At 39.7% G+C, this 27,903-nt stretch overlaps 1 protein-coding gene across 4 annotated transcripts in view; it reads right to left on the minus strand.

Moving 5' to 3' along the window:
• Positions 1–22,839, minus strand: part of UBP1 (upstream binding protein 1) — a 41,258-nt gene extending 18,419 nt beyond the window's left edge. Inside the window, exons 1-7 of one of the 4 annotated variants that reach the window (XM_065833029.2) lie at positions 22,247–22,839; positions 12,923–13,074; positions 5,762–5,838; positions 3,084–3,189; positions 2,362–2,468; positions 504–656; positions 239–349 (exon numbers count right to left, since the gene is read on the minus strand). In XM_065833029.2, coding sequence (XP_065689101.1) covers positions 239–349; positions 504–656; positions 2,362–2,468; positions 3,084–3,189; positions 5,762–5,838; positions 12,923–13,074; positions 22,247–22,359 — 819 coding nt within the window. In that variant the 5' untranslated portion in view covers positions 22,360–22,839. The remainder of the gene's footprint in view (positions 1–238; positions 350–503; positions 657–2,361; positions 2,469–3,083; positions 3,190–5,761; positions 5,839–12,922; positions 13,075–22,246) is intronic. The other 3 variants (XM_071804802.1, XM_065833027.2, XM_065833030.2) reach the window with 3 other exon arrangements.
• Positions 22,840–27,903: the final 5,064 nt, after the last annotated feature.

Here is a 27,903-nt window from a genome sequence, read left to right on the forward strand (position 1 = left end):
CAGTACAGTCAGTCAAATAGTTTTGAATCTTAGTGTGTTTTAATACAACCATCTATTGAGTATTTAAATGAAAGTTTACTTCAAAATGTCAAAATTTAATGTCGCTGTTCACTGGACAAGTTTGTAAAATAAAAAGCTTATTTTAGATGTAGAACTAATTCTTCCCCAACCCTTTCAAGACTACATTTGTATCTATGTATCTTCTCCTCAGTAAGCACATGCAATTCTACTTTGTTACCTCTGTAAGAACTGTGGTGTCATAGGAAGGCTGATACTTTTCTTTTTCATGCGCAGTTCGCTTTTCCATCTTTTCTCTGTCTGTTTTCTGCTTCCTGTCTGCTCCTTTTGGCTAAAAACGAACAGTTACATGAACAAGAAAGCAGGTGGAAAATGGTTTTATACTTGAAATTTGATCTCAGAAGTCAAGCAGTAATATAAAGGTGTCCTCCCAACTTTACAACAGCTTCTGAGTGACTAATTAAAGAGCTGTTTTCTACTGTTACCTTAAAAACTTTGATTTGACAACTGGCTGAATGCAGATGATCTGTATATTCTCCATTTTCAGTCTGTTTGAAAGTGTCAACCTGAATCCTAAAAGGAACTCCTTTCTCTCCTCCATGTTTACGAGGGGTAAATTCAGTGCTGATACAATGTACCTGGAAAAAAACAACCACCAAGCAAAAAGGACCTTCAGAAGCATTCTAGACATTAATTTCATTATGTGTTATCAACATCATATATATTTTCTAAGGATAAGTAACAAATCATCCAGCCTATCTGAGGACCAAGCTACCTAACTAACATTGTGTTCCTTTTTGTACCCACAAGCAAATGAAGTCAAAAATATTGTATTTGACAGGGAAGAGGGGAAACAAGCAAGCGTGTCACCAAAATCTCTCAAAAAACGAGTCATCATTATAGATTCTTATTCAAGTAGAACTTGCTATATCTTAAGAAAAATATATCTGGCTGACAACTGTAGTTGTCATGAATACAGTAAAAACTTTTTCAAGATACTGTTGTCCAACGCATTATAGCTAGAATAAACTTCAGAGTTACTTGTAATAAATATTACCAAAGCCACAGAAGGTCACTGACTGGCAGAGTTTTTCATCTCATGCAAAATCAGGGTATTTTCAAATATGCCCAACTTCCTATGAAAGTCAGCAGACTTTTGAATCACTTGCCTCAAGTGCTACATCAGAATGAAGACTGGGTTTCTAAGCCAGAAATACCCCTGAAAGATACCTAAGGAGAAAATCAGCGTAACAAAAAGTGATGATGAACCTCACTGGACAGCACTCCAATTTTTTTTTGCTTCTTTATGGAATTTTAAGCAAGCCAAGCACTGTGGACACCTTGCACTCTCAGTGACTGCAATACTACCTTTTTATTTCCTATGGTCATCAATAATAGAGAACCATAGACTGGAAACTGAAGTTTTAAGTGTCATCAGTGCTGCTATGCTGTGTTCTCTAGCCTTTAGAATAAGTGAACTCTACTTGCACAATAAGAATCAGTTCCATTTTTGCTAAATCCATTATCATTTCTTCTAAGGACGTACATGAGAAAAAAATGTGCAATAGTTATCTCACAGTTCTTCAAGGAGACTACATTTTAGTACTTGTATAATTCTTACTAGAAAAACATGTCTTTGGTTGCACCAGATCAAAGTTAATTTACTGACAATGTGGAATTTAACCTATTCGGGCAGCCTCAGTAAGAATCTCTGCCACCTCAAGCTTTATACCTTTTCTTCACAATAAAATCAGATCTGCGACAAAAGTAACCCAAAAATTCCAATGCAAAACTTAACATTCTATCTAAATAATTTCCAAAGAAAGCATGTTCAATTGCTCTGAATATCAAATACATAAATAATAAAAATCCTACTACAAGGAAGCTTACTGATACAGTGAAAAACATCTTTGAATGCCTGATTTAAAACTCTTTGTAGCACATTAATTATCATTTTGTATCCTCAAGCCAAGCCTCTGCTGAAGCTCATCTCTAGGACAGTGGGCCTTTCAATAAAAAAAACAGTATTAGTAGCAGTTACTTAGAGGGATATAAATTAATTCTAATACTCCATATTAGACTAAATATTTTAACCATGGCAGTTGTCTGCAAAAAGCTTTTTGAAAGCCTTTTCTTTAAATTGTTTTTAAAAGATGCTTTTATAAATTCCAATCCAGTTGAAAAACCTAACTAGGAACCCTTATGGACCTAACAGTTGCTATGAACCTGGTATTTAATGTCTTTCCCACAAACAAGAAACCAAGAATCTTCATAGTGCAAATATACTAGTTTGTGACCTGAACGGCAACAAACACAAACATCCAGTCAATTAAAGTTTCAAACCTGAATAAAAGCAGATGTACATTTTGTTGGATCCCACAAAAATTCAACTGCATTGAGCTGGCTTGGATTTGTCTTGATATCAATGACTCCAACAGACATTGGAATATCTACATTAAAATAAGTAATACATATTTTAAAATAATCATATTCCAAGAAAACACTAGAAATAAATTTAATATAAAGTCACCATCAGCAAACACAGGTAGAGTGAAAAAAGGTGGGCTTTGGTGGCTTGACCATAAGCCCATAACCAGTTTCTTAGGACTGATCTGAAGAAATGTAGTAGACTCAACATACAAAGTGCTCAAGGTTTCGGGGTGTTTCTTGATTCCTCTAGGCCACCAAACCCTCCCACCCAGATTTAGGCAACAAAAAATACAAAACTATGCAAAATAAAGAAACCGTGTTGGTGTCATTTCCACGATCTACTAGAGGAAGTTACTTTTGTCTGTGTTCTCCTAATTACTGTAACACTTAGTAATCGAAATTAGAAAGATTACTAAATGTATAAGCTGCAGAGTTGCCATTTATTTCTGTAACACTTTAAGGTTTATAAAGAAATGTGAAAGTGGTAAGAATATATATATTCAAAATACATACTATAACAAAGCAGCACATAGAAAACTGGTCTGTCTTTTTTTTCACCAGCCCTAGTGTAAATGTGACCATGATCAATTTAAATTTGAATTTCATACAGTGGCAACATAGAGAAACAATTATACCTAAGTCAAGAAGTCTGTCCCCAGGGCGGTTCCACTTCCAACCTTCCAGCTGCTGGTGCTCTGTATACTGCAACCTTCTGTCATGGAACACAACTCTTATAATACTCTAACAAAGAAGAAAACAAGCATCTGATGAGCCATAAAGTTACTATATGTTTAGAACAGCTTAAAGCACTAGAACATTCCACAATAGCTACAGCGCTGATACGCACGTATTTACGGCAAAAAATTTGGCAACCATCAGTATCCCAATATATTCCAGAACATAGAAATAGAACTGAACAGCAGGAGATATTTGAAAATGTGGTAAAAATACAAAAGAGAATGACATCTGACTGCATATTCTAAAGGTCAGTATGAATTGCCTGCAGTGAACTGAGCAACACTGACAGCATAGTATCGACACTGTGCAGGCAACACAAACTTATTCAAGAAAACAAACACAGGAGACTTCATTTATTCTGAAAAGCAGTGAATACAGTTCGACCAGTTTTTTCATCAGGAATTTTGTGAAGTTTTGTAGACAACTCTAAGAAACAAACCAGAAAAATAGATTCCTAACATTCATAAATATATTTACAACAAATCTATTATTTTAACTAATAGTTAGAATAAAAAAAACCTTCCAAACTACTCCAACTCTTCTAGTTGCAATATTAATCTAAAAATACTACAGCATGATTAACTTTATTCAGATGGGAGCAATTAGCCAACAATGCCTACTTATGTGACCAGTTCTGCTACAACTGTGCTCATAGTCATCTTAAATAAAGGTATCCGTTCTGCCGCATGAATGCACATACAAAGTTATACGGACAGGAAGAACAACTGCCAGACATGACTTGCTACCAAACAAACACAGACAAAATTTTTAAAGGCTCATTTTTTCCCATTAGTCTGCAGTCTTTCTTGTATTAACAGTGGATAAAAGCGTTCAAAAAAACCGCTCAAGAACATTTAAATGAAATGCCTTCTCCAGATACAATGAATTTCCTCAATTTTATTTCAAAACTGGAAAGCACATGTGGATGCATGCACAAACATACCGCTCCTTTTTCAGTGCAAACTAGCAAGTTTGGAAATATCTGCAGCCACCTCCATCACTAGGAAATATTTTCCTTGTTGAAGTACTGGGATTCCAGCATTTAAGTGCCCAAAATGGAAAATTTGTTGATGCATGTCTTACTATGATAAAATTTACTGGTTTAAACTTTTACACTGCTTTTATCTATTCTACCTATGAAATGGCTCATCACCAACATATGAACTTACAAAATTACAGCAGAGAGATTCTGCAAAGTTACAAGGAAACAGCACTGAAGCGGGCAAAATAGTCAACATGCTGATTACAGAAAGCGAACATGACAGATTGTAAAAGGTTTAATTACAGAACTCACAAGTCAGTTTTATATTTGTGCTTAACACTTCCTGAAATCCTACAGACAAATAAGTACAAGCCACAGGAACATACAAAAGCCACCCAAAGTTCCCAAATTATATGGTCCCAAGTTGACAGGTGAAGAACCAGCCTCCCACAGGCACACTGTTCTGATGTACTTATCAGTACCACTGTCAAAGTGACTTTAACTGAATTATTTTTCCTTCTTCCCCAATGCACGAATGAGATTTTTTGCAAAATTTAGTAAAACTGCCTGAAGCTTATAAGAAAAGTCCACTTTCCCACCTTTAATACCACAAATTGGGCATTTTTCAGTCTACTCCAATTCTTATACTTCATGAAATAGTTCAGATTCACAGTACCTTCTGCTAACATTAAAGCATACGGAGACAAATCTGGAATTAGGAACAGGAGCTCAGGTATGGAACAAAGTGCTCAAGAAGCAGTAAAATTAGAGATGGGTTTTGCTATAGACACGTTTCCTATGTGCCAGTATTCCACCGCTGCAAAAAACATAGGTTGGTTCAATGTGTCCCCCATAACACCTATTAAGAAATATGCTCATAATACCTCCACTGCTTTCTAAATGACCCTCTAACTTCCTTATACATCTCCTAATTACTTAAAATGGAAAATGAAATGGCTCAGAAGATGCTGGATACAAATCCATACACAACTAGGTATCTTCAGCTTTGCATAAAACAATACAGTCTTCACTACACACAAGGACTCTATGCACTGCCTATTCATATTCTTCATATTAAAAATATCACTGGTCAACAGTCATTCTGAATGCATATCTAGCGACAACAGAAAAAAAAAGTTCATAAAATATGCAGTCTCTGGACTGGACTTCTCTCATCTAACTTTAGATATCTAAATTTGAGATCATTGCTACCACAGCTTCCTTTTACTCAACAGAAAGACACCCACACTTTTAGTGGAGATACATCTCATCTTAAAATAGATCAGACTGCAGAACACATAAAGGGTACATAATAGTGGTTAGCTCACTTTTAGTTATCTAAAATTACATTAAATTAACCAACCCATTCATAAAGATGAAAATGCATACATGTATATTGTTTTAATTTGAAGTAAACCTGAAATAAATCAACAAAACTAGGCATTAGGTTCCACTGTGCGTATTTTCTTTTTGGCTAGATCAGCTGGTCCACCTCCCTCTGAATCAGAGTACAATAAAAGGTTAAAAACTACCCTTTTCATGTGCAACCAGCAGAAGTTTGTTACTAACACTATCTAGAGAATTTCAGCTCACCTTCACCAGTTTTCCATTGATCTCTGGTATGTCTCCAGCTTTCCGATTATCTAGCATCCGTATTTCATAGGACTGACCTTTAAGGAGAAAAAACATTTGTTATCAGTAGAAAAGTCAGAGCGCAAAGCTATTTCATGTTTAATGCATGTGAATTAGCTTCTGGTTCATACACAGCACACCAGAATCAGTACCTTGAACTTCTGTTTAAGAGATTTTTATAACAAGGTTCACTTCATAACACAGGAATTAACGAAACAAAATTAAACTTTTTGGTCCCACTTTAAAACTGTGGATATCTTCAAAATTTAAGTATTTCATTTTACATGAAATGTAAGTGCTCATTTCTCTTTTTTTTTCCTGAAGAAAAACCTTTCAAAGCTGAATTATTCTATTTTTGAAACTGAGAACCATAAGCTGGTCTTCAGAAACAAACCTCACAAAATTTTTGTACTTTTCATACAACACACATAATACTCTCCCATGGTTAATTTTGCCCATGTAGCTGTTGCATTTGTGCCATTTGTAGGTTTCATATAATTTCAGAACTAAGCCTTTACAAGAGCTAGTTACTGGTGATTTCACACAGGTATGAGCAAACCTGTCTTTTCCAGTCAATCTGAGGAACTGTTGTACTTCAAATCAGAAAAAGCTCAAAGTAATTTATTTGAACTACAGGGATTTATTTTTTTCTTACAGGGTGAGCAACACATATTCATTTGTAAAATCACATTTCCTTAATTAAAATACAGGACAAATTAGATTTCAAGAGATTCACTAAGATCAAGTGTAGTACATTCACATTACCTTCTACATTACCCTCTAAACTACCTTTATGCTACAGTATTTACTACTTTTAAAAGACATTTATCAGCTTGCCCCACAAGGTAAAGGTTCGGCTGTCATACCCTGTGAATAAGATTTCTTCAGCTCCTTTCACTGCTTCATAGACTGTGGACTGTCTGGACTTTTTTTCTGTAACACAATTAGTACCTTTCTGTATATACTCGACACATGTACAGGTTTTCTTTACCCCAGCAGCATTTGATCACTGCTGACAGATACATACAAATATTAAATGAATGTAACCAGTGCAACTGAGTAAAGCAAGAGATCATTGCTCCTATTATATTCAACTTGAGATTTTTTTTCCCTGTTAATGAGATGCGTTCAGTTACCAATGTTACTTTACTCATATGGAGATAAAACATGTAATTCCATCTCCATTTACAGACACCATCAGGGGTTTTTTTGTTTAATCTAGCACTAATAATAAAAGTTTTGCAAAAAGATCTCTGTTCGGAAGGAAGGAAGGAAGGCATTTTGATTGCTTGCTCAGCAAGTGTTGCTAGTCTTTTCAGGCACAAAATATCTACTGCCCCACCCTTGTCTACCAAGCCAGCCATTTCATCACAGAAGTTTATCAAGTTGGTCAAGTGTGACTTCCCCTTGGCTTTTTTTTTTCCAGTTAACCTGGACACTATTTAGAAATACAGGATTTTCCTGTGCTGGCACTTAAACCTCTTCAGGAGTCCCATTTTACGCAATATTTAATAGTGTTATTAGGTCCTTCCATGAGGAACTCTGAATTCTCCATTCATAGGCAGCTATCTGTTTTAGTTACTGCAATGCATAAGATTGTCATCTTGTCCTGGTTTTGTTAAAAAACAAGTTTCTCTTTTAGGGAATTTCGCCTGTCAGCTAAAGCCTTCGTATTAGCTGCATTTTCCTGGAGAACCCGACACATGTTTTGGTTAAACCTAGCAATGGAATGCAAACTTATTGATAAGCATGGATGGACATCTCGCGAGAGGGGCAACGAGAAACTGGTGACCGAGAGACTGACCAATGGTGTATAACATTCCATTCACGTGAATACTTCATATAAAAGTGGGAGATCACGAGGATCTCACCCTTTTTTTTTCCTTCCCTTCTGCTTATGGCCAACATTAGGAGAGGACCTTGTTGGTCGTCCCTGCGAACTGAGGCCTAGTGAGAGACTGAATCCAGTTCCAGTTGGCTACAGAGTCTAATCCAGGACTTTGGGTGCTGGCTCTGCAGTTGCTGAGACTTTCAAGATTGGTTTTGTATATTTTGTATTATTTTCTCTATTCTTATTAGTAGCATTAGTAAAACATCTTTAATTTTTCCAACTCTCTTCTCTCTGTCCTTCTTTCCCTCCCGATCACCTGTCCTGAGTGGGAAGGGGGGAGAGGGAGGGGCAAAAGGGGGAAGTGGAGCGGGGAGAGGAGGTTAACAATACATCTGCCAGGGTTTGATTGTCACCCCGCAATCTTAACCCTCGACACATCTGAACTACACTTTTAATTATTCTACATCTGTACATTTAATCAAATTAAATGAATACTAAATTAAATAATTCTGTAGAACTTACGCTTCTTTCTTCAACACAGTTCAGTTCATTATCTTTCAAACTAAACCTCTGTTCCGGTATCAAACACAATGCTACAGTGAGCTAGTCTTTTCTCATTCATCAAATAGGACATATCCATGATGACTACTCCTGATGACCTTCTTGTCCTTCATATGCTTGGAATTTGTTACCAGGATTAGTTATTTTCGTCACCCTCCCAGGGATGGAGGTGAGGCTGACCAGTAGTTCCCTTGGTCCTCCTTTTTGAAGATCAGCACAATGCTGGCTTTCCTATAGTCTTTGGGTACCTTTTAGTCACAGTGATTGCTCAAAGACTATCAAGAGTGGCTTCACAATGACATCTGTCAGCTCCCTCAGCACTCACAGTGCAGCCCATCAAGACTCATCGATTTATGTATGTGCAGTTTGCTTAAGGACCCCCTGACCTGTTGCTTTTCCACCAAGGGTACATATTCCTTGCTCCAGACATTCCCCTTGATCTCTAGGGCCTGGGATTCCAGAAGAACTCTAGGGCCTGGGATTCCAGAAGAACAGTGATGCTAGTGAAGAGTGAGGTGAAGAATGCATTCAGTACTTCAGACTTTTCCATGTCCTGTGTCACCATCGCCCCTACCCTCTTGAGCAGGGACAGCACATTTTCCATAGTCTTCCTTTTGCTACTTAGGTACTTATAGAAGCTCACCTTGTCATCTTTGACACTTCTCACCAGATTCAATTCTACCCACACTTCAGCTCTCCTAACTGACTGCATCACTGCATGCTTGGACAGTGTCTCTGTATTCCTTCCAGGCTACCTGTCTCTGCTTCCATCTACTGTATGCTTACTTTTTGTGTTTGAGTTTCTTCAGAAGCTCCTTGCCCCTCCATGCAGGCCTCCTGGCATTTTTGCCCAGCTTTCTGCTCATTGGGAACCGCTGCTCTTGACATTGCAAGAGGCAATCCTTTAATATTAACCAGCTTTCTTGGGCTGCTCTTCCCTCATGGACCTTATCCCATGGGACTCTACCAAGATCATCACTGAAGAGGGCAGTATGCTCTCCTGTAGTTCAGAGATGTGATCTTGTTTTCTGCCCTCCTCCCTCTTCTCAGGATCCTGAACTCCACCATCTCATGGTCACAGCAGCCAAGGCCACCTTCAACATTCACAACCCTAATGAGCCCTTCCTTGTTATAAGAGGTATAGCAAAGCACCTCTCCTCATTGGCTCCTCTATAATTTGGGTCAGGAAGCTGTCATTAATGTTCTCCAGGAACTTCCTGGATTGCTCATCCCCTTCTGTGTTGTCCCTCCACCAGACATCAAGGGTAGCTGAAGTACTCCTATGAGGACCACAGCCTTTGAATGTGAGGCTACTTCTAACTCTTTGTAAAAGGAATCATGTACTTGTTCTTCATAATCAGGTGGCCTATGGCAGACACCCACTACAAGGTCACCCATATTGTTCTGCTCTTTAATCCTTACCCATAAGCTCTCAATTGGCTCATCACCCATCCCTAAGCAGAGCTCCAGACATTTCAGCTGTTCTCCCACAAAAAGGGCAACTCCCCCTTCCTTATCTTCTCACCCTGATTTTCCTAAAAAGCTAGTATCCCTTTTGTAACACTCCACTTATGCAAGCCATCCCATCATGTCTCTGTGAGCCACCCTGCTGGCAAAAGTGCCTCCGTTCCCCTCACTGAGGTGGATCCCGTCTCTCCCAAGCAGTTCTTTGCATTCACAGAACTACAAGCCCAGCTGCACTGTGTAAACCAACTTAACAGATGCTTCCCCTTTAAAAGCAATTCCCTTCCATACCACTTTCGCTATTTGATATACATCTAGTTGAGCAGCAGCCAACTCAAAACATTGTCCTACAACTCTGAGATGCATTCTCAATGGACTCATTTAGCAGATTTTACAGTTAGTAAGAACCCTGCAAACCCCTGAACAACCAACCATCATCCCTCCAAGACCTGAATATCTCGAATCAGCTTCAGCTGGAAACCTAATCAGTTTAAATATTCCATTAGCTCACAGAATATCTCGAGTTGGAAGGGACTCATAAGGACAGAGTCCAACTCCCTGCTCCTCATAGGACTATCTAGAACTAAACCATATAACTAAGAGCATCATCAGATGCTCCTTGAACTCTGAACAAGGCTCTTAGGTATTCCAATTAAAATAGTAACAGAGGGTAAAGTCTGGGCTTGTTTAAGTATTGCCTTAGGAAATGTCTCCACAGCTTAACAGAGAAGGCAAATGTTGCCACTGCTTCTGGCGTTCCCAATCCGGTACACTAAGACAACTGTTGATGAAATTCAAGAGGGTCTTAGCTCTCTATGGTATTCCCTACTCAGAAACCTCTTGAAAATTATTTAAGGCAAGACACTGCTTGATAACAGGGTCAAACAAGAAACCAGATAACTGAAGTGACCAGGACTAAAATTATTCTTTTTCTAGACAATCTCATTACACAAACAGATCTATCAGTACAGCTCAGTGTTGCAAACCACAACACAACCAGAACTATTTTGAAGCCTATTTTAAGCTGTCATCTCTCAAAACTATCCCAAGATTTTTTTTAATAAATAGATAAATATGGTTTTTATTAAGAGCTAATAGAGCATTTTTTTAGGAGAAAGTCTTAACCTAGGCAGCAAATGTACTGTCTTTCTGTCTGAAGTATTAACACAGAAGTAAAGTTGGCCAAGTGTTTTTTTTTTCCATATTTATTTAGAAAAAAGATATACCAATGCCTTCATTTTTCAACAACAGGAAAAGTTGGACACTGAAAACCAGCAAAACTTCTTTGCAAAAGAAATCTTTTAATATAAAGAAATTTTCAAGGAAAGATTAAACAATTTGAGTCATTTCAGATGCTGTCACTGAAATGGCAAGCTCTTCTCAAGGCAGGGATAGCAAACACTTGCTTCCTTCAGTTTGTCACCCTGTCCTGGTTGCCTAGTACACTGAGCTGGCTTTCAGGCTTCGTGTTTGGTCAGGGAGGCTGGATCCTGGCACTGAAGAAAACAAAGTATATTTCTACACAGTAAAAAGTTTATAAAACTTAAATTTTTGAGACAGTACAAAGCATCTTGCTGGTCCAGCACTCTGCTGTAATTGTCCTGTTTTCTCCCGAAGAGAGCATTCAAGGTACAGAAAGTGGTACAAAATAAACCTGACTAAGCAAATGGCTGAACTACGCGACCACATGTTTCTAAGAAACTGCAAATCACTTAAAGACCTTCTATTATTCTCATTAGTGGAAGAGTCAAGTAATGTTTAAAGCATTTTTAGATAGACTGGATACTGCAAGATGAAGCACTTAGCAGCTTTATTCACACAGAAAGCTGAAAATGATGCTGTCTCATCATGACAGTATCAAATTAGATACAATCTGCTCTCACAGATTGTGGGCCCCCAGTACACAGGTATGAAATGCATCACCAAAGCTCACACAGTATTAGAAGCATTTCAACTTGGGCAAAAAGGGCATCCTAGCAAGAAAACACATATGTAAAATATACAAGTTCTACCACCTAATAAATCAATTAATAGCTTGCAAAGACCAAGGAAAATTCACCAATACATACTTTTACCTGTGTCCTCCAGCAAACTGCCCACTAAAGCAATACATGCTCAGATAAGCTCATGAGTTAAGAAGATCAATTATACCAAAGCATAGTAGGATATGGAAAAGAAATGGCGAACATAATTTAAAAGAATTGTTTGTATTTTTCACACAAACTATGCTGCAGGACTGTCTTCTAATTACACTGCTAGCTTTTGAGAGATGTTGTGTTGAAGTCCACAAAGAAAAGAAAAACCACAACTAAATCTAGAAAGAGTGATCCTAGAGCATTAGAGCCAGGGGAAGTGGTAGTGTACAAAGCCATTTATATGATCCAAAACAAATGATAAATAGTTTTGAGTTCGGAATACTAGCTGACTAAATGTAGGACACCAACGTCATTTCCAGAGGTGAGGGAAGTTTTATCACATAGCAATGACAACATTCAGGTTATATCACCCAGTAGTCAGTGCCCTCTGGAGAAGGAAAAACAGATTTTCATGCAAATCAACCCCAGGTTATGAGGAAAAAGCTGCAAGACTCACATGAATCACGGAACAGTTTGGGTAGGAAGGGACCTTTTCATAAATATAGAGAGAGAATAGTGAAATACAAACAAACTCCATAGGTAACTACAAAGGTAGCTGGCGCTTGTGTGTATGTTTCAAACATAATACTGTTATGGGCAGGTATGTATAGCTAATTTGAGAGCGACTACAGTGTCCTCTGTTGTGCAACACTTGTGTTTAGGGATTGACATTTTAACATTTATTACGATTTTCTGGAGACGTTTGTGTGTATCTTATGCAAATATCATCCAATTAACTTGCTGTTATCCATAAAGTTTAAATAGGAATGGAAAAGTTGTCTTACATTTTAAGCTATTACTATCTGAAGTTTGTCTCCTAATAGTTCTGTTGGCTTGATTTTACTGGGGAAGGTGGAGCACAGAGAGGTATAACACACAGAACAGGACAGAACCAAAAACCAAAAAAAACCCCCAAATAATGCACCACACTCTAAAGAGGAAGTTATGACAAAATATGAGTCTGCAAGCTGGACAAAACAAGACCGCTAGTATGGTATCCAACCTCATTTTTGACATGCACTTATTTTGGGTGTACCCACATATATATAAATACGAAATACAATTTCAGTTTTCGACTTGCACCACAAGCTACATTCACTACAGTTATGCCTGCAACATATGCATACCAACCTTGATTCAAGTATGTAAGAGTTTCATCATATAATTTTACTGCTGGGGACGTTGCAGCACACATAACATACTGGAAGGGTGGATGTTTGGTCTCATTTTCTTGTGGAAGGCTGGAATCTTCCTGTTTGAAGATAGGCAGTGCCAAAACATCGCTGAAAAGAATAAACAATTAAATTTGTAAGACTGTTGGCCCTGTTTTGGCTGAAGTTAAAGAAAAAGGTTTTTTGTGAATTAAAAAAAACACAGTGTCACTCCGAGTTTATTAGTGAAACCAGTGTGAACAGATTCCAAAACACCAAAATTTTAGGCTAGGATACATAAACAATGCTCTGGGACCTAAGCAGACAATAAATAAAGTTGTGCTGATCTTCTCAAAACTTAATCTTCAGTTCTTGACTCCATTTACTCTTAACTATACACCTGTCAACACAAGCAAACTTGCCTAAATACACATGCAGCTTCCTCCTTCAAAATAATATATTCCCCAAAGTATAATTATATCTAACCTATTAATTTTCAGTCTTAACTTTTCTTAGGTTTTAGCACACTGAATAGCACAAAAATTGTTAAGCAGCAGATTCACAAAACATAAGTTATAGAAAGTATATACCAAGATTCACTTCACTCAGAGGCATAAAACCACCAGAAAAACTCTGGAACTGGGAGGTTTCTGATCAGTAAAGAGCAATCCATGCTGTCCACAGGTCACGGTAAGAGAGATGGCTTCACCACAACCAGAAACACACCTGCTTTCTACACAAATAAATATTCTGTATTAGCAATAGATTCACTTTCCTTGTTTACAGTAATTCTTCATAAATAAAACTCCAAAGAGATCAGTGAGTTCTGTTCAAAGCTAGTATTTTTCTAGCACCGAATTTTTGTTCATGATTAAACTCTTATCTGCAGATTCATGAAACTTTCCTTGATAATTAGTATCTAAACTGAAGTAAGATTTCTCACACAACCTCTACTGTTGATTCAGGTTTTAATCTACATGTATGTTTTCTCTTGCACTGATCACATAGATTTAATATATTTTTGTAAAAGAATTATGTCTCATCTGTATTACACTACACTTTGTACCCTAAATTTTTTCAAGTAAAAACTTTTTTTTGTTGTTCCTCATTTATGTGAGAGCCTGCTTTACTTAAGAGAACTCTGTAGTTTCTCTTGAATGCCAGCTCATATCTGGAAAATTAAAAAAAAAAAATCAATATAATAAAAAAGTTTAAAAACTGAAATTACAGCCAATATTTTTGTGTCATGGGAAATTATAGTCTAGACTTGGTCTATGTAAGTACTAGGTATGAGGAGTGCAGCTGGGGCACCCCAGTTTTTCTTTCAGAGTATGTGCTGCATACAGTAAAAACCAGTCACATCATATTCCACTCAGCTGACTACCTGGGAGAAGCTATATTGACCTGAAAGAGAAAATACTAAGTCTAAGTAGTTTGTCTATACCTTGTAGAGACCATAGAGTCTCTCCCCAACAACTAGAATAAAAAAAAAAGAAGACACCTATGCAGGTTCCTTTCCACTAGGAAGAAACCACAGGAGATGCTACAAACAGGCATGAAAAGCAGGACAAGGTAGGATACTGTCCAAAAAAGCTGTACACGTCTCCTGAGTGCTACCATAGCTACTTCTGATGCCAGCTCTCCAAAGCAGGGTCCAGAGGAGGCTGTATTCCGTAACTAGTTACAAAGAACAACAATGTGAAATACCACTTAGGAGAAACAGGTGCTCTTAAATATAGACAAAAGGAGCATTATATCCAGAGGTAGGGCAGAAAACTTCATAGACTGGTGGACTGCTACTTGAGGATGACTCAGAAGAAACAAGTAGATGCTTGATGCCTTGATGTCAGTCAAAAGGGCAGCCCAACACAAGAGGGAGCACTGCGACAAGCCGAGAGAAGCATCCTCCCAAGACAGGACTTCGACACTTGGAACACATACTCTGGCCCTTAAAACACAAATTACTGTTTTTATGAAGAAGAACTTTAAAACAGAAAGAACAGGGAAACAATAACAATGTTTAAAACACACACATAAGAGTCGAAGTGCAACAAAGAAGACAAGCATAGCATCACACCAAATAAGTGACCAATAACTCTTGACTAAGTTCTGCAGCACTTGCTTTCACATAACACGCAAGATTAAGAAGAGAAGTAGTTTTTGTTTTTATGAATAAATATCTTTCAAGCTTTCATTTTCCACCCACTATCTAAGGACAAAAATGCATCTGTTCTGGCTTAAGAACATGTGCCATGGTTAATGAACTAGTTAAATTAACAGACAAGGCACTGGAAGCCAACCAATACAAAAGGAAGACAAATTCAGCCAGCTTTAAACCTGCTTTTGCTAATACTTCTGAAGTGGTAATGACTAACTGCCACTGTGGAAGGAGGAAAGGAAAAAAAATATATATATATTCGACTTCCCAACCCTACAATTTAGCTGTAAAACAGAGCATAATGCGCTTTCTTAAATGCTACCACTAAAAAAAAAAGAAAAAGACACTCCAGCAAATAGCACATGGCAAATGTAAGAATATTCATTTATTTTCCCAGATAAAACCACAGATTTTTCTTATAAATTAAAGGCTTCTGGGTACTAGTACATGTCAAAGGCAAAGAGAAACCAATGTAATTTAAAACTTCTTCTTAGACCATCTTTAAATAACATTTTGATTTGTTCCCTTATAAGAAATGAAATTTCACTGTTTTCACATACACTCATTTCCATCTAAAAACAGATAAAAGCTGCAGGCAATTAAGGAAAAAAATCAATGAGGTATGAATAAAGTATTTAAGATTTTAAAGTGTCAGTGATAGAGAAGCGTTAACTGATTTAGAACCACCTATTAATTAGTTCGTAGTTTTTTGTTGTTTTGTTTTTTATTTTTATGAAGTGATGTATCTTTTCTGACTTTCAACAAGGAAGCTGCTATGAAGTGACTGATCTATCCTTCAGTCATCACTGTACAGCAACAGAGGATGACCTGTTTTATTTGATACCTGTGAACCCACGGTTCAGCAACACAAAAGGTCTTCTGGGCAGCACCAGCATAAAGAATTCTGCCAGGTGAGTTGCTCCCTCCCTACTCTTCCCCTCTACAAAACATTTTTCTGAGCCATGTTGGGATCTCTATCAGTTCATACATACCATGGCCCAACACACAGTTACACAACTGAGGGTGGTAAAAGCAGGTGATAAATATCTTACTGCAGAGAAACCCCCATCCTACCAAACAGAACTTGAGGGCAGGCATAATGAATTAACCCCATTTCCCTCCTCATGACTGGCAGTAACAAGGATATAAGAATCAGGTAAGAAATCGCTAATGTCTAAATTTACATAGGAAGGGAATCCTTAGGAACATGCAGCTTTGAAGAACACAAGAATACATTCCTCACAGTTCTCTGAAGCCAAATTCCCCTACTGTTTATCCTTACATTAGTTCAAATAGGGACCATCTAAATTTCACAGTGACAAGCATTTTCTACAACATAAAACTCATTGGTCACAGCACAGCTGAAGAAAAGGTGCCAGGTGTTCTCACAATTCAGAGTAGGAAACCAACAAGGAACAGAAATGTAATATTTATAATAGTCCTCTTTACTTACACTGAATAACAGTACCTCATAAGTAATAAACTGCATATAATATATGCTATTATGTAAATCATGTTCCTATAAGCTACAGAGATCCTAAATGACAGTAGTTTTACCACCTCTAATTTTATACTGAGTCTATTATAAGACCCAACAACAACAACAAAAGCACACAGGAGAGCAGGTCAGCCTTCTCAGTTCTCACTTTTCTTCCTCAGACCCCAGATACAATTTCTGTGTTTATAATGAGCCAAAGCCTGGCAGTGCAAATTATCTGCCCTCAGTAAATCACTGGCAGCCTCCACGTTTATATCTACTTTAGCATCCTTTAGGCATTTTCCTACTCACCTGGTGAAATCTGATTTGTGCTGGCCCAATGCGGATTACTGACAGGCACTTCTACTGCCAGCTTTGCTCGGATTACTTAACACAGTGAAGTAACTGTCACCTAAACTGAAGCACCCACTGGCAGAGTTGCCCAGATGGAGGAAAAATAAGTTTTCCAAAATAGCTACCATTGAAATTATTTCAGGCTGCAGGAGAAAAGAGCTTCAAGAGACCAATTCTGTTCTATTTCTGCTACTAATAACTTTTTATCTTGTGAAGTAAGACTATCTTACTTCACTTGTCTCATCTAAGTGAACTTTGGACTACTACAAGTAAGCCGAGGTGTAAAGGAATAGCAATGTTTTGAAGGAGAAGTAGCATCTTTTGTTAAGACTTCTTGACCTATCCGGGTTTACTCTCCTGATGGAAGGAACTCTGAGACCAAATTTTTGAAACTATTAGCTCCAGTAAGAAAAGTCTTCTCAGTCCCTTACAACTCATTATCTAAAGCATTTAACAGAAAGCATTCTTTCTTCCTAGAGGGAGAAGAAAATTTTCCCAGAAAAAACAAACAGGAACAGTCTCCATTACATACCAAAAGCAGGCAGTAAGCACATCTCCAACACCCAATCTTGGCAAATTATGCTACAGAAGTGGATAAATGAAACTTTACCATACAAGAGCAGGAAAGATTAGAAAAGGGAGCAAGGTGCATGTTAACACTTGAATCAAAGCATCCAGTGGAATGGATCACATGTGACAGCTACCCTATGTTACGTAGCCTACATGAGCATAGTACAAAAAGACCAATAAAGATGCAAGTTATCCTTTATCCATGCTTGTGAAGTGTGTGTCAGTTACAAAATCACCTTCCTTCCAAATTTAAAACCTTTTTTCCCAACACTTTTTCTGATGCACTTAAAAAACCCACAAGCCTGCCAAATAATAACAGGGTCACGAGATAAATGAAGAACCTCCTGTCCTTACAAGAACAGGAACTAGTATGTGATCAAAATTCAAAGTGGCATTCCATCAATCATCTGTCTTATCTGTCTTCTGGATTGTATACTTTTAGGTGTAAGTACTACAGCATTCAAGAACATCCAGGTCTTTTGAAACTTTACAGCATGGTTTACAAGGACAAATACCTTAAGAAAAATGCTTCTCAAGCCGTTTTTGAATTAGTTATGATCTCAAAGCCAAGCTCTGCACTGCTAAGAGGCCTCAACAAGTCACAGGAAAATGTAAAGAATGGGAGGGCTGATACTTCTTAACACTTTTGCTGTATCCACAAAAAGTCAAGTCTGATGCAGGATGAAACCACTGGAAGCAGCTGCTGGGAAACAACTTTCTCTGAAGCAGATTTCAAGTGCAACATGAATGAGAAAACAGGTGCAAATGTAATGCTGTTAGTGGGATTCCTACAATACATCATACAGAAACTGGTTAAAGGCCTCAACTTATTGCACCCGGCACAAAATGCAAAAAGTAATCAATAAAAGAAAGAACAAAACTCTCGTAATCAAAACCTCTGTCTTCCTAAGCTCTTGAAGGTACCAAGGAAAAGTTGTAAAAATAGTATTTGTTCACAACAACAAATCCACAGTTCTCCATCTACTCCTCTGACACAGGGATGTCCGGCAGCTACTCTAATTTGCAGCAGCTACAGTACAGATTGCTCCTAAGTGCAAATACCACAGAAAGCATAGATCAGGGTAAACCTGCTGTCCTACTCTCAATCCCACACACCCACCCACCACGGGAGGTGACAGGGGAACAGAGAAGATAGTTATGCAACTTGAAGAATCTTTCCCTTAAGAATTTAACTGGTCTGCTTGACGTCTTGAAACATAATCACACATTCAACTAGAAGACAAAACCAAAACAAAACAACAAACCCACACAAAACAATGTCAGTGATCTAGAACATGAGGTTTATTTTTCAGTATGTTTTATCTGTGGTAACAAGGGGAAGAGGTTTAGGTTTGTGGATTGTCTTTTTCCTTAAATGTCGATTTCCTAACAGGTATTTACATATTTGCATGCATACACAAAGAATCAAGGTCCAATTCTAATCAGTACATAAAATTTCACTTCACAGAGTCTAGATGTCAGTGATTTTTTTTTCTACAGCATAATACATAAAAATAGAACAGACCACTGCAACAGAAACTTTTTTTAATATATTCCGCAGAAAATACTGTGCAGAGCTTAAAATAGAAAAGAAAAAATTTGAGGATACCTTAAGTAAGCACTCCTCTGAAAAAAACCCAACATAGACAGTAGCACTTTCTCAAAAGAGTAAGATGCACCACGGGAAGCATAAACAGTCATTTTGTCTGTCAGAAAGTAACAGTAGCCACAAAGAAAACAGGCCCTGAATAAGATAACTTCATTTTTTTTTTTTATTTTTGCACAGCAACTATGAAGTTAAGACAGTAACTGCCATGACCGTGTCACGTTCATCAGAAGCCAAAAAAAAAAGTTTGTCGGGGAGTCAAAAGTTATCAGAAGACAACACCTTCCCTCTCTTCACCACTTGAAAACAAAACTGTAAGTTCTACAGTAAGACAATGATTCCTCAAATCCTAACAGAACACCTTCCTGGTTACTTTAGCCTAAACTTTGGAAGAGAGTTGCTACACAAAGCTCCCTCACCATCCCAGGCTCTGGCAGCCCAGTAAGGAGCACAACTGACTGCTCTGATCTTTTCAACCAAGGCAGCAGCCAGCTCCATTCTCCAAAGACACTCCAAGTGTGATGCAGCAGAGCCAAACCGACCTGATTCTCCAAAAATGGAGGATTGTCTGGATGTATTTTCCTACAGTCTTTCCCATTTCGGAACCAAGAGTCATCACTTTCAATTTAGTTTAATAAACCTCAGGTTTTAATCTAAAAATACATACCAAAATAGCAACTTCTGAAATAATCATCAAGTTCCTCAATGACATACTCCAATTTTAACACCACAAATACCATTGGATTTGCAAGCATTGAAACAAATCCACACACTAAGCTTCCAAATTACACATAAAAATTCAGTTATTAAGGTACTTGTCCTTATATTAATGCTCAATTAGCTTAATTTAAATCAATTAATTAATCAAATAATTCATTACCTGAAAAATGGTATCTGCTAGAGAAATGGCAGGCACTCCCTGAAACTTATCTTTCCAATGAAGTCTCCATTTTTTAACAGATTGTAGCAACAATCGGTGGTCCCCAAAATTACACTATTCTTGCTGTGTTACGATAGATGACAGATTTGTAAGAAAACACTGTGACAGTCTTAAATCTATACAAAGGCACCGTGATCAAATGAAGTTAACTGTGATACTCAAAAGTCACTATCACTAAAGGTACTATGTTTTTAGGTAGGTTTCTGAGGGGGGTTGACACACCTGACCATAATTGCTATCAGTTGAATAGAATTTTGTGTTTATAGGCATCAGAAGACACTAAACAGCAATCAGAAAAACCAGGCTTCAAAACTTCACGGAAATTTTGAGAATTTTTTAAAACCATGTGAATCTGCAGAGAAGTTTTGTCCAGTCAGCTTCCTTTTAAAGAAAGTACAGCTACTGGACAATGGATATGAGCAGATTTCTTAATAAGAACAAACACAGGAGTAATGTCATATATTCAACTTCAGGAAGCACCAACTATGTTATATACCACCCTAATAGGTAAAAAGTTTATGTGCAGGTCTTCCTAGTAAAATGCAGGGGCATATAGCTTGGGGAACTCTCCTAGCATTCTCCTCTAGAGAATATTTCTCTTTCTTCTATCATTTTTTTTTTTTTTTTAAGTAACCAGTAATTAGCTTCTACCAGCACACAAAACAGTGACAATGAACATCTTCAGTCTTCATGCTACACCACTTGTCTTCGTTTTCCCCTCTCACATCACTTGAAAGGTCATGATTTCCTTAAATGAGAAATATGAGCAACACATAACTAACATACTTGCTGAAATCACTGAGTCCAGCAAACACAAACTACAAAAAGGTGATCCCTTTGGTGTGTTCAGAGATTAAAGTTCCAAATAGTGTGGAATAAAATCCAGACCAGCTGAATATAAAATGAGAAGTACTTCCATGAAGAGAGGTGAATCACCTTGTTCTCTGAACTGCCAAGAGACAAAGTTATTTTTAATTAAAAAAAAAAAAAAAAGATCAAGCCCCAAACAAAACAAAAACTCCATCAAATACATATCCCACCATAAAACTGCTGAGCTCACAATCCCAAACACTAGCAAACGGGTCAACATTTCTATTCAGGTATAAGTCTTTTATTTATAACTTTGAACAAATATACTGCCATTCCAACACTTCACCTGGGAAGTACTGCTTAATATATATATGTATAAAACAGCCAAAACCGTTGGTGGCTTTCAAGTTTCAGGTAACTCTGAGCAAACATGTCTCCCACACAGGCTAGGCCATCAAAACTATCAAATTCCAGTTTTTTTCTTTTCCAGACTCTCAAAATACTGACTAACAATGTCAAAAACCTCAGACTAAAATGTCTCCCAATGTCTCCAAAGCAGTTTCCCTTCTTCACAATCCTAAGTCACTCAGGAATCTACACGTTCTGCCCACAACTAAGATAAAGTATACTTATTTCAAACAAGCATAGTTTTATCTTAACTTCGAAAAAGCACACCAAATGTTATTTAAACACTTTTACTGCAAAACCTGGAAAACTATCAAAAGGTAAAGACACCGCCAAGTTGGTTAGGAACAGAAAGAGCTACATGGCAGGAAAAGGAAAAGAGCAAACGTCACTAAAGACACATACTACACCAAAATATGAAGGAATAAACACGCTGATTAAAGTACAACCACACTACTGGCGTATTAACTACCACAACGAGAACGAAAATTCTTCTAAACGTTAGAGAAAACAGCTGTTGTTGTTTATTATGAATCAGAATTATATTCGCCGAACAGAAGATGATCATCGCCTGACACACGGGGTCCCGTTACGCAGCCTAGAGCACCGAGAAATGCCATTTTTACCGTGGAGACGATACATTCAGGGCAAAAGCCCGGGCGGCAGGCCGGCTGCCAGCAGAGGGAGGGAGCAGCCCCCGCCCGCCATGAGGAACGGGTGGCAGCCGGTACCGGGGAAGAGGCGGCGGGAGCGGCTACCGGGAGAGCCTGGGCCGGCCGCCACGTGCGCGCTCCTCGGAAAGAGCCTCCAGGAACCGGAGAAATTAAAAAAAAAAGGAGGATGAAAACGAAGGGAAGGTGGGGGGGGAAGCCCCGGCTCCTTCCCGCGCTCCCCGCCCAGCAGCACGGGCAGAGCGGCCCGAGGGGCCGGTGTGGAGGGAGCGCCCAGCGCTCCCCTGACCCCGCTCCTCAGGCGAGGAGTTACCTCATGCTGTAGGCACCGGCTCCCAGCTCCTGCCCAATACCGGAGAGGCTGGCGTCGAAGTCGTGCACCAGCCCGGACTCGATCACTTCATCCATCTTCAGCACCCACGCCATCTTCCACCACCCCCCGCGCTCCCGCGGGAGGAGCCGGACGGGGAGGGGCCGCTCAGCCCCGGAGCCGCCGCCGCTGCTCCACCGGGAGGCGGCGCCGGGAGAGGCCGAAGGGCTGAAGGAGGCGGGGGGAGGGGGAGACGTGCGGGGGTGCGAGGGGGGAAGGGAGGGGGTCCGCGTTCAGCCCCGGGGGGGCCCTTTCCCCGCGGCGCGACCAGGGCGCGGAGTCGCTCTCAGCATCCTGCGCTCGCCCGGCCGCCGCGGGGGGCTGGGGACCGGGCGGCCGCCGCCGACCGGACGCTGCCCAGGGCCGCCTCTGCTTCTGCCACCGCCCGAGCTCCAACCCAGCCCAGCGGCGCCTCCCGCCGCATCATTCACCGGGGGCGGGAGGCGGCGGCGGCAGCAGCGCGGGCACCCGCCGCACGCGGCTGTAAGGGCCGCCCCTGGGGCCTCCCCGCGGGAGCCGCGCGCCGCCCCGGCGTGCCCCCGCTCGCGCGCAGCGCCGCTGCTCACGCCAACATGGCGGCTACTTCCACCCCCTGAGTGGCTGCCGGGGCTGGGCTTTCCCGCGCGGGGGCCGCCGATTGGCCGGCCTTCTCCGGAGAGCCCAACCACAGCAGGGCGGGGAAGGGCGAAGGGAAAGCGTAGCCAATGAGCGGGCACTTCCTCACGTGAGGCAACGTCACCGGGTGACAGCCCCCAGAGCCCCGCCCCAGGGCCGGAGGGTTCCGTGTCCCGCCCCCCCCCCCCCCCCCCCCCAGCACGGCGGCATGCTGGGAGCACCCCCCAGGAAACGGAAGTGGGGGAAAACGGAAGCGGAGCCCGGCGGCTAACTGACAGGCTGGTACTGTGGGTGCACAGGCAGAAGGGAGAGACAAGACACGAAAATATTGAACGTTTTATGTCTCGTGCGCTATCCAACACGCTCTGTTTCATGGGAGGAACATCCGGGACTTCAAGTCTCCAGCTTTGTTAGAAGAAAAGCGAGTTCCCAAATGCGGGTGGGGCTCACCTAGAAAGGGTGGAACGTACAGGGTCTGAACCCTTTTATCGCCGGGTCGCTAGGAGGAAGCTGCTGTAAAGGGACAGACGACAAGTAGATCTGTTACGGCGTCTTCACGTTAAACGGCGGCCGTGGTAAGGTGAAGAGTGCACTGCCCATACAGAATTTTCTTTGCTTAGTATTCATTACTAACTACTAATTAGTATTAATTGCTAGTATTAATTCTAATAATAATAACTAGTATTCATTAGAACAGGCTCCCCAGGGAGGTGTCACAGCCCCAAGCCTGACAGTGTTCAAGAAGAGACTCGACAACCCCCTCAGACACACGGTGTGAACTGTGGAGTTGTTATAAGCAGGGACAGGAGTTGGACTCGATGATCCTTGGGGGTCCCTTCCAACTCCTTGCATTCTGTGATCTCCTCTGTTTATTTCTGGCCCTGGAGTTGTTTCTTGGGCCGTTTTGTAACAAATGAAGTCCCTTTTGTAGGTTCTGAGGTGCACAGGGTCTGCCGTTCTGTCTTTTAATGGGCAAACCAAGTTAATCCAGATGTATTCAGGTAGCGTCAAATTCCTCTTTCTGAAATGCGAATTTATATTTTGGAAAAAATACAAAAGTAGCTTGATTTTATGCTGTTAATATTTTATATTCTCCAAGGGCATGATTCCAAGAGGCAGCAAAGATTTTAATAAATAATTCATACTGAATTTGGAGAAGCCTGGGAGGGATGCAATGAAGAACTGGAACTGCCAGGGGTTTAGATTTTAGCCCTGATGCCTCTGGTCATAAAGCACTTAGTCCAGTGAAGGGGTAGTCATAGGGTAAGTTACACATGACTTCACATAAAGAAGGGTTCTCAAAAAAACTTCAAAGTGTTAACAGTTCAGAGAATTGTTAAATAAATTCATGAGAAGTTTCATTAAAATGATACATCCAGTGAGCAAACTACAGAAAAGTGTTGAGACTGTAAAATATATTTTTTCATGTAGTTACATACGTTAAGTACAATTGGTAAAGTTTTTCAAAATATATAGGTCAGGAAGGCCCTAACTTCATTAATGATTAACAAAATACAAGCTGTTCTTCAGAGTGTACATACAACCTCCTCAAAGCCAGAGAGAAGCACAGGGACCACAATTTATGATTTTTAAAGGCAATTTATAAGTTGAGATTCAACCGCCAGCTTCTCCAGAAAATGGTGCTGGTGTTTTTGCTGCTCTAAATGCTGTAAGAGTTCTCTGCCTGTCTGTGGGTGCATCAACGGTTCATCTACATGTAAGAGGAAGCTTAAAAAAGGGAAATTCTGAAGAGATCATGGGCTTGTGGACAAGTGACTAGCACAGGCACAAGATTCCAAGTTACACCTTTTAGGAAGAAGAATTGAAACTACCACAGCCAAAATACTTCCTTTAAGCCTGACAAGATGATACCGATACCCTGAATTCCTTAATTTATTATTGCGATGGAAATATTTGTTAGCACTCCCGAAGGTGGATAACAACGCAAATGATGGCATTAACTAATTTCAGTGACTATTATGGGATGTTTATGGTCCAGTTAATATATTAGCAGGCAGTGTTCAGCATACTCCAGTAATTGCTACGAAGCTTAAACTCCTACTGTAGAAGAATTACAGAGTTTTAACTGAGATCTCAAACCTTACTCTATGCAGACATTTGTAGACCTCAAGTGGACCTTATACAAATAAAGTAGTATAAATAGCACTAAAAAAACACTTTTGCAAATGATACAAAAGGAAGTGATGGTTTGTGGAAAGTAGTCCACTTTCTACTTCTGACAGAGATAAGACAGGATGCAAGACCAGAGAAGCCAGATACAATTTGATTTATGCATAGCAAAACTGGTTTATCTGCTTACTATACTTAACATAGCTGCACAGCAGTTACAAGATCATAAAATGTTTAGTTTTATACTGGGGATTGTTTTGTTCTGACATAAATTCCAATCCCTGCTGAAGGTATCTTGAGTGGATGCAGTAAGACCCATCCTCTTGCAGTTCAGTCTTTAAAAGGTGGGTAAAGCTTGTCTATGGTAAGCAAACTGACTATCAGCATTTCTGAAGATGTGATCTTTAGCTATTTTAGGGCACAAAATGCCTTTTTCTATAAAATTATGAATATTACAGTGCATATCTTTAGCAGTATTTGCATCCCTGGCTCATTTACAACAAGTTTCCTGTAAAGGTTTGGGTTTTTTTTTTTGTTGTTTTTAAAGTACAGGCCTGCGATGTGTTTGCTTTCTTTGGGACAGGTTCATTGGTTGGTCTTGTTCTCAGATCACCTGCCATGGATCAGCAGCGCACACAAACTCCACTTTCTAGCCAGATCTACCCAGCTCGTGTCTGCAATTGTAGCTTCACTGCAGATCAGCTGAAGTACTCAGGTGTCTAATTTTTGTGATTATGATGCACTGTTCTCAACTTCTGCTGAAATAGTTTAAAAATATCTTTAGGCAGATAGTGATTACGAACAGAAACACTGAAAATAATAATTTTTCTGTTACATTTTTCAGTTTTTAAACTAGACTTACTACTTTTTTATTGCCTACAGTTGACATTCTGCATATTGCAGTATGAATGGTAGCTGCTTTCCTAGCTTTTTTAATTATTAATCTTAATTTTTGAGATGATTTGTTGCTAAACTTACATGTTGGCATTATACTCAGGGTAAGTAGAGTCAAGTTCAAGGTGTTTTAAACACTAAGTAAATAAAGAATACCATTTTCTATTGCAAAACTAAAGTTGTTCTTATTCTTTATGAGCAACGAACAGTCTTGTGTGGAAAAATTGTCACACTTTTGATGCTACCTGTATTCTACAGAAAACTAGAGTGGGTTTAACCAAGTAGGAACCATTGAAAATCCACATATTATGTACATATGGTACATTTTTAATGCTCTTTTCCTAATAAAATTCCTATTCTGCAACATAGACCCTATAAGCCCCATACAGAGCCCAGCAGGTTAGGCACATGAGCCTTTTTTGAGGATGAGATTGCAGAATTTGTGCCTAAATTGTAAATATTTGCTTATTAGTAAGGCTGAGAGCAGGGGCTACAGGACAGAGAAGGTTCTGTACGCTTTACAGAATTATACTACTTTCCTCCTTGGCTCTCTCCCAAGCTTTGCCTATATGAAAAGTATTCAAAACTTTCTACCTGCCTTGTGGAATTTTGAGATCTCGAATTGCTTCTCTAACCCTCTGAGCAGGTCAAATCCACAAGCCTGACTTGCTGGAGGTGACATTTCCTGTGTCCCCGCCATTCCATTTCTGCATAACCCTGTCACCAGACCCACCAACTGGACTTGGAGACTTGATGTAACAGAGTATGCAATGGGAGCCTGATCTTGCAAAATACCTGCATAAATGTGTTCTAAGTACAGTTCTACAGGGATGTGGGACAAGGGATCCTGGGACACTTCTTTTTCCATCTCCTCTTCACTTATGCTGGCAGGCGTCCTCCCCTGAAGTCGATGGCTGTTTCTCTGAGTCTTACTGATGTCCAGATGTGGGACTGAAGTCTGGTGTTTCACTAAGGATGAAGCATTGAAGACAGAGCCAAGGAACTTGATGATTATGACCAGACCGAAGCCTAGAGCCTGAACTGGTTCGTATTCTTTCTGCTTATGGTAATGGGCCTCAAGGGCCAATCTTGTTAGCTCCCGAACACATCCCTTAATTTATGGAAGTTTCCCAGCTACATTGTATTTCAACACCAAAACACAGATAGATGCATGCTGCTGGCCAAAACTGAAGACAGGTGTTCAAAAGTATGTGGGAAGAGTAACTTCAGAGGGACTCGAATGGCAGATTTTTAGATTAGGGCAGGAAAGCAGAAGCAAATACTGGGAAGCAATGAAGAAAGACAGGAACCTGAGAGAGCACGGGCCTGAGAAAAGCTCGGAGGGGACACACCCACTCTAGGCTGAATGGAGGCTGAAGAAGAGGGGACCTGAGGTGTGAGTTGCCATCCTTGCTTTCTCATGCTGTTCTGTTCGTGTTGCACTGGGAACTGTACACATCACTTGTGAACAGGATTGCATCAGGGAATTCCAGTGCCCATTCTTCATTTCAGGTTGACCGCTTGAGTCAATAGAAACGGTGCTGTGTTTGCTACAGACTTGGGTTAGCCAATCTAAATTTCAAATCACCCTGAACCTTTGTACTGAAATGGATCAATTTTATAAAATTTCTCTGCAGTTTCCTTAATTTCACACTTCGGAACCCAAATATAGCCCAAATTCCTTTTCTTTTTTTAAACCTAAAACTTCACACATTTCTAATAAAAACATGCCACTCAAAAATTCTACAAGAGCAGAAGTAATGAGATACAGTAATAGGTGGGAGACTATGAACATACGAAAAGCCATATCAAGGTATATGATTGAACACTATTATGTTTACATACATTGTATTTGGCCAAAAAAGTAATAAGCTGAAGTTTAATACAGAGGGTGAACCACATTATAAATTGAAACTCAGTTGACATCAAGATTATCTGGAATCTATGAGCTTAGCTCTTGC

This window comes from Patagioenas fasciata, chromosome 2 (genome assembly GCF_037038585.1).
Source record: "Patagioenas fasciata isolate bPatFas1 chromosome 2, bPatFas1.hap1, whole genome shotgun sequence".
NCBI lineage: Eukaryota > Metazoa > Chordata > Aves > Columbiformes > Columbidae > Patagioenas > Patagioenas fasciata.